At 41.1% G+C, this 16,317-nt stretch overlaps 1 protein-coding gene across 1 annotated transcript in view; it reads left to right on the forward strand.

Moving 5' to 3' along the window:
- lrrcc1 (leucine rich repeat and coiled-coil centrosomal protein 1) overlaps positions 1-16,317 on the forward strand; it is a 76,082-nt gene that overhangs the window by 20,978 nt on the left and 38,787 nt on the right. Inside the window, exons 8-11 of the mRNA XM_061978783.1 lie at positions 658-818; positions 5,971-6,136; positions 6,217-6,365; positions 12,970-13,174. Of these exons, the coding sequence (XP_061834767.1) occupies positions 658-818; positions 5,971-6,136; positions 6,217-6,365; positions 12,970-13,174 (681 nt within the window). The remainder of the gene's footprint in view (positions 1-657; positions 819-5,970; positions 6,137-6,216; positions 6,366-12,969; positions 13,175-16,317) is intronic.

Raw genomic sequence — 16,317 nt, forward strand, 5'->3', positions numbered from 1 at the left:
TATCAGTATTTATTGCCACCTTTCCCAACTTCTTTGTCACGTGTTGCTGGCATCAAATTCTAAAGTTAATGATTATTTGCAAAAAAAAATGTTGTTATCAGTTTGAACATCAAATATGTTGTCTTTGTAGCATATTCAACTAGATATGAGTTGAAAATGATTTGCAAATCATTGTATTCCGTTTATATTTACATCTAACGCAATTTCCCAACTCATATGGAAACGGGGTTTGTAGATGGAATTGCTGTAGGCGTTTAAAGTGCAACGATCCACAATTGCTTACATGAATGGAACCTGCATGTGTGTGCTTAATAAAGCATACTGAAAATGTATTATCCCATCCATCCATTTTCTACCGCTTGTCCCTTTTTGGGTTGCGGGGGGTGCTGGATCTCAGCTGCATTCAGGCGGAAGGCGGGGTACACCCTGGACAAGTGGCCACCTCATCACAGGGTCAACACAGATAGACAGACAACATTCACACTCACATTCACACACTAGGGACCATTTAGTGTTGCCAATCAACCAGTTGCATGTCTTTGGATAATAAATGTAATTTTTTCCAAGTATTTCTATGATTTAACAGCAATGTAATGTAATGATTTATGATTATTATTATTATTATTATTGTTAGTAATTTTGCCGCATTCTACTCAGGCTTCTGCAAGGCACAATTCTGGTCCCCCAAGAGAAAAAGTACACAAGGCCAAGAAGGACACGGACCGCACATCAGAGAGTGAGTGTGACAGCGGGAAGGAAAACTTTGGACGCACGGCCATCCTAAAATATCGCAAAAGTGCAGCAAGGAGATTTGACAGGTGATTTGTTATTTTGGTTAAATTATATTTTCTTCTTGCTAGGGATGTCCCGATCCGATATTTGGATCGGATCGGCTGCCGATATTTGCCAAAAATTGCGTATCGGCAAGGCATGGGAAAATGCCGATCCAGATCCAGTTTGTTTTCCAACGCACCTATTTAAATAATACATTCCACTTTTCTGCTGCTCCCTAATTTCCGTTCCGCATTTTCCAGCACACCTTCAACACATCCACAATTCTCACGCAGTTGCTTTTAGCTGCTGGCATTACACGACAGGCTCTTCTCACTCTTTCCTGTGTCTCCCTCTCACAGACAGCGAGCGCACCTTCTTACACACGTCACACACTGTCACGTCACACGTCACATACTGTCACGTCATACGTCACATACTGTCACGTCATACGTCACATACGTATACGTCCTCTCCCAGCAGAGACGTAGCAGCATGGCTAACGTTAGCTGTGATGCTAGCGCAGCCGCTAAGGTGCGCGCCTGCTCAAGCGTCCTCTGCGCACGGCAAATCTATGCCACGCACAAAATCAAATAAAAAAATAAGCGCATAACAATTTTCGACACACGGACACGACAGAGACAACAGTTTTCGTCATCATTGTTCAAATATTGTGACGTCTGTCGAGACGCTTATCTCCATTCGGTGCCACACGTCCACACCATCAAAATGCAGAGGCAAAAATTTCCACATCAACACCGTATGAAAAAATTAGTGATTTTTTAGGTTGTGATTTCCTTCTCTGCATGAAAGTTTAAAAGTAGCATATATTAATGCAGTATGAAGAAGAATGTTTTAATGTAGACATGCAAGCCTTGAAAGAAAATGTTGAAAATCAAGACTACATTTCCTGCAAATGGGTGCGTTTCTACCCTATATTTTAACTTTAGATTCATTCTCATATCAAACTCTTTTGGCTGTCTTTTTGACACTTACATCAGGCGCCCCCCTCCACACCCTGGATTATAAATAATGTAAATAATTCAATGTGATTATCTTGTGTGATGACTGTATTATTATGATAGTACGGTATATATCTGATAGTATATATCTGTATCATGAATCAATTTAAGTGGACCCCGACTTAAACAAGTTGAAAAACTTATTGGGGTGTTACCATTTAGTGGTCAATTGTACGGAATATGTACTTCACTGTGCAACCTACTAATAAAAGTCTCAATCAATCAATCAAAACACATAGAATCATCATACTGCTGTGATTATATGCATCAAGTGTTCATTCAAGGCTAAGGCAAAATATCGAGATATACAGGTAAAAGCCAGTAAATTAGAATATTTTGAAAAACTTGATTTATTTCAGTAATTGCATTCAAAAGGTGTAACTTGTACATTATATTTATTCATTGCACACAGACTGATGCATTCAAATGTTTATTTCATTTAATTTTGATGATTTGAAGTGGCAACAAATGAAAATCCAAAATTCCGTGTGTCACAAAATTAGAATATTACTTAAGGCTAATACAAAAAAGGGATTTTTAGAAATGTTGGCCAACTGAAAAGTATGAAAATGAAAAATATGAGCATGTACAATACTCAATACTTGGTTGGAGCTCCTTTTGCCTCAATTACTGCGTTAATGCGGCGTGGCATGGAGTCGATGAGTTTCTGGCACTGCTCAGGTGTTATGAGAGCCCAGGTTGCTCTGATAGTGGCCTTCAACTCTTCTGCGTTTTTGGGTCTGGCATTCTGCATCTTCCTTTTCACAATACCCCACAGATTGTCTATGGGGCTAAGGTCAGGGGAGTTGGCGGGCCAATTTAGAACAGAAATACCATGGTCCGTAAACCAGGCACGGGTAGATTTTGCGCTGTGTGCAGGCGCCAAGTCCTGTTGGAACTTGAAATCTCCATCTCCATAGAGCAGGTCAGCAGCAGGAAGCATGAAGTGCTCTAAAACTTGCTGGTAGACGGCTGCGTTGACCCTGGATCTCAGGAAACAGAGTGGACCGACACCAGCAGATTTCCTTTGGAAATCGAGGTCCCAGAGTCTGGAGGAAGACAGGAGAGGCACAGGATCCACGTTGCCTGAAGTCTAGTGTAAAGTTTCCACCATCAATGATGGTTTGGGGTGCCATGTCATCTGCTGGTGTCAGTCCACTCTGTTTCCTGAGATCCAGGGTCAACGCAGCCGTCTACCAGCAAGTTTTAGAGCACTTCATGCTTCCTGCTGCTGACCTGCTCTATGGAGATGGAGATTTCAAGTTCCAACAGGACTTGGCGCCTGCACACAGCGCAAAATCTACCCGTGCCTGGTCTACGGACCATGGTATTTCTGTTCTAAATTGGCCCGCCAACTCCCCTGACCTTAGCCCCATAGAAAATCTGTGGGGTATTGTGAAAAGGAAGATGCAAAATGCCAGACCCAAAAACGCAGAAGAGTTGAAGGCCACTATCAGAGCAACCTGGGCTCTCATAACACCTGAGCAGTGCCAGAAACTCATCGACTCCATGCCACGCCGCATTAACGCAGTAATTGAGCCAAAAGGAGCTCCAACCAAGTATTGAGTATTGTACATGCTCATATTTTTCATTTTCATACTTTTCAGTTGGCCAACATTTCTAAAAATCCCTTTTTTGTATTAGCCTTAAGTAATATTCTAATTTTGTGACACACGGAATTTTGGATTTTCATTTGTTGCCACTTCAAATCATCAAAATTAAATGAAATAAACATTTGAATGCATCAGTCTGTGTGCAATGAATAAATATAATGTACAAGTTACACCTTTTGAATGCAATTACTGAAATAAATCAAGTTTTTCAAAATATTCTAATTTACTGGCTTTTACCTGTACATGTGAAGTCCGAGTGTTTAGCACACTCTTAATGCGACTATTGATCATACATTGTGTGCCTCCCGTACACTGGGGGACGCTTATTTCCTTTTAGCACGGCTCAATGTATTGCTATTCCAGTTGACCTGTGACTCCACACCAGGCATCTGCGGCTCCTTACAAGTAAAAATGTCCGCCGTAATATTGGCATAGAATACAAATATCAGGTCTCTAATGGTTATGCTGATGTTAAACAAGAAATGATATAATATTGTGCTACGAACATGACGTTTCTACCAAGAATGTATCGGAGCGGATGCAGGTCCGAAGCAAAGAAAGACCGGCAGGAGTTGTTTCGAATACATTTTAGACAGAGAATTATGGAACTTTCGAACGTCTCGTAGTTCATTCATAAGGCTCTTTGGATCGATGGAAAGAGTTTTAAATCCGAAAGAAAATATTTTTCCAGATGAAGGTTGCTATTGTTCTGGACTATCCTGCCAGTTGTGCGGAATGCAGAGATATTGTTGATCAGTTTGAAGTGCACAAATGCAGAGTGAAGGGGTTTGGGTACGCTTTATTATTTGCCATTTAATACCTGCTTTATTCTTTTGCATCTCATTCCTTTTTTGTTTGGGAGTCCGAATTAAGATGGCATTCTCCATTTCCTTTGCTACCTTTTTAAATAAATCTCTGTTCTCTTTCTCCCATTGACGTACCTGCCAACTACTCCGGTTTTCCCGTAATTCGTACGGTTTTCATCAACCTATTCCGGGTTACGGGTGCAGTGATAAAAAATACGGTTTTTCATTAATTAAAAAAAAAAAAAGGGTGAAAACTACGCGAATTGCACCTTGTGCAGACAAGATTTTTCGATCGGACACGGAGGAATTAGCGATGTAAAAGACCACGTTGGGACAAAAAAACACAAGTCTAATGCCGTTGCTAGCGATACAAGTGGAAAACTTTCAACGTTTTTCGTCGCCCAAACAGATTCTTTGGATGTGATAAATGCCGAAGTTTTATTTACGGAGGCAATAATTGAGCATGGACTTCCAATCGCACTGGCTGATCACATGGGACAGTTAAATGTTTGTAATGCAACCTTTAAAAATCATTACGCGGTGATCGCGGTCCCAAAAATAAACTTTTCTTGCATGATAATGTCCAGAAAAATTTGCTTTATATTACTATAGAGTCCTTTTAACGAATGAGTTTGATGGTTTATCACAAACCTTAAATGAAAGAAGTCCTTTGTTCTCCTGCACCGCATGCGCTTTGGCCTTGCTTCGTGTTTGGTGCGCAATCCTGTCGGCTGTATTTCACAGCACGACATACTGTTAAAAGTGTTTATACTATTTATGCTTTCAAGTCCAAGTTGAAGAAATCTTGTTAAATGTTGACAGCATAACTACCAAAATACAGAAGTATGTCCTTAATATTTTTGCAGTGCTATTTCTGTTGAAAAGTTCAAATGATTACATTAGAGATGTGATGTGCCACTTTTCAAGTGTCTGATGGCTTAAATTAATTTTCATTAATTTTTCATATTTTGAATTCTTTTGAAAGGCTTACAAAAAAACTACATTTGAATTGTAATTACATGCTATTGACAGGACTATTAATTTTAATGAAGTTAGCTTACCATGTTTACAGTATGATAATTGTGATAGAAATGTGAATTTTAGGCACAGAATATTTTTTACAATTGAACAAGGCAGTAGATTATACAAGCTTGGACAGAAAGTTAATAATGACACCAATTATTTTTTTTAATGGAATTGTTTAGTACTGTTTTACCATTTGTTTACTGTAAAAAGTGTTTATACTTTCAATTAACAAATTGAAGTCTTGTGAAAGGTTGACAGGATAACTGGCATTAACTGTCAAAATAATTTCAAACTATTGAAGTTATCTTACAGAATAAACATGTCAATCAACCCATATGATTTTTGCTATAATATTTTTGTTTTGAAAAGTCACTGTGACTGATAGAAAAGTGATGGTTTTAGCAACATTTTACCCTGTCTGAATGCTAGGTTTTTCTGATTTCAAAAGTTGGCAGGTATGCATTTATTTACGATTTGGAATGCATTAAAAAAAGAAAGACATCTCTGTGTTTGTCTCACATAGGGATTGTGAATGATAGCCTAAATTAAAAAAAATAAAAGTGCATAAAACTGGAGTTTCCCTTGAAGATGCCAGCGTTGGTAATTTAACTTTTTATGTCCCCATCAAAAAGCAAATAATTACTCAATTCAAATTTGGACTGGCCATCAAGCTGATATAACACCTGTTTTATGGACTGTTGGGCAGCAAAACAATTGTGGTTCTGTCTGCAGCGATCAGGAGAATCCCAAACAGAAGAGTTCAAAGTCTGCTGTTAGACCCAGGAGGTGTTCTTCCACAACCAAAGGAGGCACAGATGCACCAAGGCCAGCAGGAAGCGTCTCACTGAGTGCACCAAGCAATGTGAAATCCAAGTTCAACGAGGAGGAAACTTACAGGGTGCACAATGGCAGGAAAAAAAATCAATGGTGGCAAGGAGGCCTTTTTTTTGACCCCATTCCATGTGTTACGTACTCTAGGCTATTGTGGAGGAGCGTGACCAGGAAAGAGAGAGGCGATGGAAGGCCGAGCAGGCCGTCACTAAACTCACAGAGGAGCTAAAGTGCCTTAAGACCAAAGTCAGTGAGGAGAAAGACCTGCAGAGCATGGCCATGCACACCACAGACAGGTACAAAGACCAGCATTACCTAATCTATTACTTCAAACAAACTTGTGTATTGCGTTAAACTAACTCGAGTTTTACCTTAAACAGACTCATATTTTACTTAAAGAGGACATATTAGAATTGTTTTTCTACATTTAAAACAAACACCTTGTGATCTACATAACATGCGATGGCATACTTGCCAACCCTCCCGGATTTTCCGGGAGACTCACGAAATTCAGCGCCTCTCCCGAAAACCTCCCGGGACAAATTTTCTCCCGAAAATCTCCCGAAATTCAGGCGGACCTGAGTGACGTGTTGACAGCCTGTTCACATGTCCGCTTTCCCACAATTTAAACAGCTAATGATCGAGGGCGAGTTCTTGGTTTCTTATGTGGGTTTATTGTTAGGCAGTTTCATTAACGTCCTCCCAGCGCGGTAACAACACACAACAACAGCAGTCAAGTTTCCGTCTACCGTAAAGCAGTTCGTCTGCCGTAAACAGCAATGTTGTGACACTTTTAAACAGGACAATACTGCCATCTACTGTACATGCATATGTGACCCACCCATAATGTGTCACATTTTTGTGTTGATTTATTTATTTTATTTTGTGGTTTGAATTCGTTTTTGGAGCTGTCATTACACATTTATCAGTATTCACATTGGTCAGTAGGGGGCAGTAGGGCGTTTCTTCCCAATTGAATGCTATCACCTGCAGACCGGAAGTGTCTTGTCATTCTGATGAGCGCGACCAGTCTGTGAAGAATTGAAAAGTTAAAGTTAAAGTACCAATGATTGTCACACACACACTAGGTGTGGCGAAATTATTCTCTGCATTTAACCCATCACCCTTGATCACCCCCTGGGAGGTGAGGGGAGCAGTGGGCAGCAGCGGTGGCCGCGCCCGGGAATCATTTTTGGTGATTTAACCCCCAATTCCAACCCTTGATACTGAGTGCCAAGCAGGGAGGTAATGGGTCCCATTTTTATAGTCTTTGGTATGACTCGGCCGGGGTTTGAACCCACAACCTACCGATCTCAGGGCGGACACTCTAACCACTAGGCCACTGAGTAGGTTTGAAACGTCCTGTGTGCTTTTTCCTCCTGTATAACAGGTTAGTTTTGGTGAATCAACTCACTGAAGAATATCCATGTGATCTTTATAAGTTTAAGTACACATTCTGATGGTGGAGCCTAACTCTAAAGTGTTTGTGAGTTGTAGTTTGTATTTGTGAATGAATCCAGTGCACAGCTGCAGTAATCAATACAAAAAGGCGACGTGAGTGCGCAATGTTTATATAGGAACTTCTGATCCTAATTCAGACTCCCAAATTAGAGTTCCCGTTTTCTTATTGATTTTATAATGTATATTTGTATAATGTGTGTGTTCTGAAATAGTGACAGAGAATAGAACAAGGATGGACAATTCAACCCTTAACTCAACAATGAGTAGATGAGTGTTATGTGTGTCTATATGTGTAAATGAACACTGAAATTCAACTATTTCTTTTATTTATATATATATATATATATATATATATATATATATATGTAATAAAAAAAGAAAATATATAGCTAGAATTCACTGAAAGTCAAGTATTTCTTACATATATATGTATATATATCTTAACCACGCCCCCCCGCCCTTGTTTAAGTCGGGGTCCACGTTAATCAATTCATGGTAAAGCTCTTACGTTAAATCTCGACCATAAATGGCAGTATCCGCTGACGTAACGAAGGGAAAATAACGTCCCTTAAATCTTGAATTTCAAATGGCTCATTTGGAGCAAGTTTGGTAGAAGGTAATATTTTTTTTATAAATATCTCTTACATGCCGCTATAGTTTGATATCACATTTTCAGGACTCATGAGGGTCCCAAATACACAAAGGTACCAACTAAAGATGCCCGATAATATCGGCCGATAAATGCTTTAAAATATAATATCGGAAATTATAGGTATCGGTTTCAAAATGATCGGTATCGGTTTCAAAAAGTAAAATGTATGACTTTTTAAAACGCCGCTGTGTACACGGCTGAGGGAGAAGTACAGAGCGCCAATAAACCTTAAAGGCACTGCCTTTCCTTGCCGGCCCAATCACATAATATCTACAGCTTTTCACACACACAAGTGAATACAAGGCATACTTGGTCAACAGCCATACAGGTCACACTGAGGGTGGCCGTATAAACAACTTAAACACTGTTACAAATATGCGCCACACTGTGAACCCACATCAAACAAGAATGACAAACACAACACAACATAAACAGAACAAATACCCAGAACCCCTTGCAGCACTAACTCTTCCGGGACGCTGCAATATACAACCCCCGCTACCCCCTAAACCTCAACTCCGCCCCCCTCCCCCCCAACCCCGCCCACCTCAACCTCCTCATGCTCTCTCAGGGAGAGCATGTCCCAAAATTCCAAGCTGCTGTTTTGAGGCATGTTAAAAAAAAATAATGCACTTTGTGACTTCAATAATAAATATGGCAGTGCCATGTTTGTATTTTTTCCCATAACTTGAGTTGATTTATTTTTGGAAAACCTTGTTACATTGTTTAATGCATCCAGCGGAGCATCACAACAAAAGTAGGCATAATAATGTGTTAATTCCACCACTGTATATATCGGTATCGCTTGATATCGGTAATCAAGAGTTGGACAATATCGGAATATCGGCAAAAAAAGCCATTATCGGACATCTCTAGTTGTGAGTTCAAACCCCGTCAGTGTTCAAAAACAAGAAAAAACAAAACACAAATTAGGGGTATTTTATTTGAACTAAGCAAAATTATCTGCCAATAGAACAAGAAAATTTGACTTGTCAAGACTTTCCAAAACAAGTCAAATTAGCTAACCTCAATGAACCCCAAAATACCTTAAAAAAAGTATATTCTCACGAATAACAAGTGCACTTTTCTTGGTAGAAAAAAAAAAAAAGAGACCTTTTTGCTCAATATGTTGAAAAATATTCTTAAATGAAGTAAATGCTAGTGCCATTATGTTGACATAATGATATGCGCTCGGCATTACATTTACTTATACTAAAAACTAATTTATTGTTCTTAATGGAAAGGCAACAAGGCAAGCGCTTGTTACTCTCGGGGTCTCCTAGCCGCTCAGGCAAATCATATGGTCTAAAAATGCATTTTTCCATGGATAACATGACATCATCGCCCCAAGTGCGTGCTCTTTCAGTCAATTAGTGCGCATATATACAGCCCGGCCCCCCGGCCAAAATTGTAATTTTGAAGAATTTATCTGAATGTGCATGGACTATCCATCCATCCATCCATCTTCTTCCGCTTATCCGAGGTCGGGTCGCGGGGGCAGCAGCTTAAGCAGGGAAGCCCAGACTTCCCTCTCCCCAGCCACTTCGTCCAGCTCCTCCCGGGGGATCCCGAGGCGTTCCCAGGCCAGCCGGGAGAGATAGTCTTCCCAGCGTGTCCTGGGTCTTCCCCGTGGCCTCCTACCGGTCGGACGTGCCCGAAACACCTTCCTAGGGAGGCGTTCGGGTGGCATCCTGACCAGATGCCCGAACCACCTCATCTGGCTCCTCTCGATGTGGAGGAGCAGCGGCTTTACTTTGAGCTCCCCCCGAATGACAGAGCTTCTCACCCTATCTCTAAGGGAGAGCCCCGCCACTCGGCGGAGGAAACTCATTTCGGCCGCTTGTACCCGTGATCTTGTCCTTTCGGTCATGACCCAAAGCTCATGACCATAGGTGAGGATGGGAACGTAGATCGACCGGTAAATCGAGAGCTTTGCCTTCCGGCTCAGCTCCTTCTTCACCACAACGGATCGATACAGCGTCCGCATTACTGAAGACGCCGCACCGATCCGCCTGTCGATCTCACGATCCACTCTTCCCCCACTCGTGAACAAGACTCCGAGGTACTTGAACTCCTCCACTTGGGGCAAGATCTCCTCCCCAACCCGGAGATGGCACTCCACCCTTTTCCGGGAGAGAACCATGGACTCGGACTTGGAGGTGCTGATTCCCATTCCAGTCGCTTCACACTCGGCTGCGAACCGATCCAGTGAGAGCTGAAGATCTTGGCCGGAGGAAGCCATCAGGACCACATCATCTGCAAATAGCAGTGACCTAATCCTGCAGCCACCAAACCAGATCCCCTCAACGCCTTGACTGCGCCTAGAAATTCTGTCCATAAAGGTTATGAACAGAATGGGTGACAAAGGGCAGCCTTGGCGGAGTCCAACCCTCACTGGAAACGTGTCCGACTTACTGCCGGCAATGCGGACCAAGCTCTGACACTGATCATACAGGGAGCGAACTGCCACAATAAGACAGTCCGTCTTATTGTCTTCTGTGCATGGACTATTTGTTAGAAAATAGTTAGAAATGTCACATGTTAAATGTTTAAATATTAACTGTCAGTTTACTGTACTGTGCCAACTGTACTACTATATGAGTACGTGTTTTCTATTGTTTCATTGAAAATAAAACAGCAAAGTCCATTTGGCTGTCATCTGTTTTAATTACGAGACACAATTGTGTCAAAGTCATGATTTTTTTTTCATGCTTGAAATAAGAAATTATTACTTTGAAAGAGCAGTTTTCTACTTGTGAGTGTTGATGACACAGCTTTGCAACACTTGATATTCTAGTTTCAAGCATGTTTTACTCAATATAGCAGAGATGTGGACTCGAGTCACATGACTTGGACTCGAGTCAGACTCGAGTCATGAATTTGATGACTTTAGACTCGACTTGACAAAATGTAAAAAGACTTGCAACTCGACTTAGACTTTAACATCAATGACTTGTGACTTCACTTGGACTTGAGCCTTTTGAATTGACATGACTTGCTACTTTCCCCAAAACCCAAAGATGAAAAAGTTATTCGGGAGCGCTCCGTATTTTTCATCGTGTACTTGTCTATCAGCGTTGCGTGTGTCAGCTGGTGTGCTGTCAGTACAACAGCCAATCAAATTAGATCTACTTTGTTTTCATCACACAGCATTCATCCAATCAAATTGCAGGACAACCAACGAAGAAGACATGTCCAAACCACACGCCAGTGAACAAAAAATGATACCTAAAATAATTTCGTTTGGGTATAAAAATTACGAGGTGGTCAACACAAAACGGTTTGCAGTATGCAACACATGCGGTTCGAAAATGACTGATGGAGAGGCAACAACTTCCAACTTCGTCCGGCATTTGAAGTTGCACAAAGAACGGTAAGTTTTGAATGTAAGATAACGTTTATTGGCTAAGTAACGTGACTTTTATTTGCTGTGTAGTTAAATCAGTGAGGCTGTAAACTCACTGCTAACGTTATAACGTTATTGCAAACACAGGAATCTGTTGCAGTTCACTACCTTATTCATACTTTTTGTTCAGTGATTTTTTTTAAGCAGGGTTACGTTAGTCAATATATCACACGTAACGTTAGACGGCGGTCAGCAGCACCGCGTATTTTAGCCACCTAAAAAAAGACAAAAATAGTAAAATAAAGGTCAGTTAAAATGTATACTATATTATGAATATGTGTACCGTTTTAGCTAGCTTTCTGACATACTGTTGGTTGTTTACCTCAGTGGTCCCCAACCACCGGGCCGCGGCCCGGTACTGGTCCGTGGATCGATTGGTATCGGGCCGCACAAGAAATAATTTTTTTTTTTCTCTTTTTTTAATTAAATCAACATAAAAAACACAAGATACACTTACAAGTAGTGCACCAACCCAAAACAACTCTCTCCCCCCTTTTGTTCTGGGCATTGAACATGAAGACTCTTCCTTCACTGTTCCGAGTGGCCATGAGAGTCTTGGCAGTGCCTGCCTCCAGTGCTCCAGTGGAGCGAGTTTTCAGCCATGGTGGCATCATACTACGCCCCCATCGTGCACAAATGACTGACAGACTCTTGGCTAATTTGGTCTTTTGCAAATGCAATGCAGCATAGGGCCCTGACATATAAAAAGTACAACTTTTTTGTTATGTTCACGTATATGTCATGTTTTTTCAATGTTAACACTTTTGTACAAATAAGTACATTTGCACTTTATTTTTCAATGTGTTTGTTCTGTAAAGGAATGAGTTAATGTTTAAAATGACTGGTTAATAGTGCTATTATAAAGTGCAATGTCAGCACAATTTTCTTTCCTGCAATTTAAAATGCACTTGTTTTAATAAATAAATACAGCGTTTGAAAAGCATACACAATCTGTGTTAATATATTAGTCTGTGGTTAAAAGGACTTGAAAGGACTCGAAACTCAAAATGCAGGACTTAGGACTTGACTTGAGACTTTCCAGTCTTGACTTTGGACTTGACTCGGGGCTTGCCTGTCTTGACTCGGGACTTGACTCGGACTTGAGGGCAAAGACTTGAGACTTACTTGTGACTTGCAAAACAATGACTTGGTCCCACCTCTGCAATATAGATCATAAAATCTCAGCTACAAGCTGTAATATCTTACTGAGATCATCCAAAACCCTTAGAACAAGTAAAACACTCTAACATAAAATCTGCTTGGTGAGAAGAATTATCTTATCAGACAGAAAATAAGCAAATATCACCCTTATTTGAGATATTTCATCTTACTTAGATTTCAGTTTTTGCAGTGCATGAGGTGGTTTGATGTGTTCATGCAGGCTAAAAGATGTTCTGCTGAAGGAGCAATCGGGACGCTGTGAACTGCAGATGCGTGTAGAGGAGCTGCAAGGCAGGTGTCGATCTTTGACTCAGAAGCTGCAACAGGGCCGCAGCGCGGAGGAGAAGCAGAAACAATCAATACTCAAACTGAAGGAGACCATCTCCGCTGGAGAAGCGCACCGAGCTCGCCAGCAGGCTGAAGAGGTACACATACTACCACCACTCACCAAAAAGGCCATATTTTAGATTTAGTTTTTACGCTTGGCTTATGCATTTTAAACTTGTCTGTAAATGATGCCCACATATGTGATCATAGTCTTGTTTTGTTTGATCTGCACTTTAGTCCTGAGCCCAAGCCTTCAAAAGGTCTCAGAGGCGTGTTCTCACTGCTATAACCGCAGACAGATTTTCTGATATGTTTGAGCCTATTTTAGTTATGAACTGTCTCGATGTGGATGCATACCTGCCAACTACTCCGGTTTTCCCGTAATTAGTACGGTTTTCATCAACCTATTCCGGGTTACGGTTGCAGTGATAAAAAATACGGTTTTTCATTCATTAAAAAAAAATATTTTTTAAAAATGCGCGAGGCTATTTATAGCACCGCTGCCAAGCACGAGGCCATTGTTTCCAAACGAGCGAGCGATCATGGAATCAGCCGGAGAAAAATCGCAAACGAGTCTTAAACCGAAAAGAAAACTGCAGTCATTCCGTGAAGAATATTCAAAAGCCTATCCGGGAATAATTATCCGTTCCAAAAAGGGTGAAAACTACGCGAATTGCACCTTGCGCAGACACGATTTTTCGATCGGACACGGAGGAATTAGTGATGTAAAAGACCACGTTGGGACAAAAAGACACAAGTCTAATGCCGTTGCTAGCGATACAAGTGGAAAACTTTCAACGTTTTTCGGATTTTAGCCACAAAAAGGTAATGACACCAATGTTATCTATTGGAATTGTTTAGTACTGTTAAAAGTGTTTATACTATTTATGCTTTCAAGTCCAAGTTGAAGAAATCTTGTTAAATGTTGACAGCATAACTACCAAAATACAGAAGTATGTCCTTAATATTTTTGCAGTGCTATTTCTGTTGAAAAGTTCAAATGATTACATTAGAGATGTGATGTGCCACTTTTCAAGTGTCTGATGGCTTCAATTAATTTTCATTAATTTTTCATATTTTGAATTCTTTTGAAAGGCTTACAAAAAAACTACATTTGAATTGTAATTCCATGCTATTGACAGGACTATTAATTTTAATGAAGTTAGCTTACCATGTTTACAGTATGATAATTGTGATAGAAATGTGAATTTTAGGCACAGAATATTTTTTACAATTGAACAAGGCAGTAGATTATACAAGCTTGGACAGAAAGTTAATAATGACACCAATGGAATTGTTTAGTACTGTTTTACCATTTGTTTACTGTAAAAAGTGTTTATACTGTTTATACTTTCAATGAACAAATTGAAGTCTTGTGAAAGGTTGACAGGATAACTGGCATTAACTGTCAAAATAATTTCAAACTATTGAAGTTAGCTTACAGAATAAACATGTCAATCAACCCATATGATTTTTGCTGTAATATTTTTGTTTTGAAAAGTCACTGTGACTGATAGAAAAGTGATGGTTTTAGCAACATTTTAACCTGTCTGAATGCTAATAATCATTTTGTGTCGGGGGGGCGAAGCCTGAACCCCCCACCAGGACTTTGTCCTGGACCTACCGGGGCCTGCGGCCCCTGGCTACTAGGTTTTTCTGATTTCAAAAGTTGGCAGGTATGTGGATGATCTCATTCACTGTTTTAACAATCAGTGTAACAATTCCGGATCAGGTGGCTCCTATTAAATCCAACTTGTCTACTCAGAAAAAAGTGTGCCCTTGCAGTGTTTCCCCCCAGAAAATGTGTTAGTTAAGGTGGTGTCTCTCCAGCAGACAGACCGGGGAAGGGGGTGGGTGGGTGTAAGGATCGGTGTAACTCGGCCTGTCGCCATCACGTCCCCACCTCGTTGCTGCCACCACAGCCTGGGGGGCAATAGACTACAGACTGCGGTGAAGTAGGCCGGCTTCGTCGCGTGAAGACGCCTACAATTTTTGGTTGTGTTTTCCGCTCCACTTGCTGAATGGGTTGTACTTGTATAGTGCTTTTCTACCTTCAAGGTACTCAAAGCGCTTTTGACACTACTTCCACATTTACCCATTCACACACACATTCACACACTGATGGAGGGAGCTGCCATGCAAGGCGCTAACCAGCAGCCATCAGGAGCAAGGGTGAAGTGTCTTGCTCAGGACACAACGGACATGACGAGGTTGGTACTAGGTGGGGATTGAACCAGGGACCCTCGGGTCGCGCACGGCCATTGTTCCACTGCGCCACGCCGAATGGCGATATACTATATATATCTCGGTATTTTTTCCGTAAAAGTAAAAACAAAACAGTCCTAGTTACCTGAGAAACTAAGTACCGTATTTTCCGCACTATTAGCCGCACCTAAAAACCACAAATTTACTCAAAAGCTGACAGTGCGGCTTATAACCCGGTGCGCTTTATATATGGATTAATATTAAGATTCATTTTCATAAAGTTTAGGTCTCGCAACTACGGTAAACAGCCGCCATCTTTTTTCCCCGTAGAAGCGGAAGCGCTTCTTCTTCTACGGCAAGCAACCGCCAAGGTAAGCACCCGCCCCCATAGAAGAGGAAGCGCTTCTTCTTCTACTGTAAGCAACCACCCGCCCCCGTAGAAGAAGAAGAAGCGCGCGGATATTATGTTTCATTTCCTTTGTGTGTTTACATCTGTAAAGACCACAAAATGGCTCCTACTAAGCGACAGGTTTCCGGTTCATGAAAAGACGCAATCTCTCCATCCGCACACGGACTACTATTTCACAGCAACTGCCTAAAGACTTTCAAGAAAAGCTGGCTACTTTCCGTGCATATTGTAAAAACAAGATAGCTGAAAAAAAGATCCGGCCAGAGAACATTATCAACATGGGCGAGGTTCCACTGACTTTTGATATTCCTGTGAACCGCACTGTGGATACAACGGGAGCACGTACGGTGAATATTCGCACCACAGGGAATGAGAAGTCATCCTTCACTGTGGTTCTAGCTTGCCATGCTAATGGCCAGAAACTTCCACCCATGGTGATATTCAAAAGGAAGACCTTGCCAAAAGAGACCTTTTCAGCCGGCGTCATCATAAAAGCTAACTCGAAGGGATGGATGGATGAAGAAAAGATGAGCGAGTGGTTAAGGTAAGTTTACGCGAAGAGGCCGGGTGGCTTTTTTCACGCAGCTCCGTCCATGTTGATATACGACTCCATGCGCGCCCACATCA

This window comes from Nerophis lumbriciformis, linkage group LG19 (assembly GCF_033978685.3).
Source record: "Nerophis lumbriciformis linkage group LG19, RoL_Nlum_v2.1, whole genome shotgun sequence".
NCBI lineage: Eukaryota > Metazoa > Chordata > Actinopteri > Syngnathiformes > Syngnathidae > Nerophis > Nerophis lumbriciformis.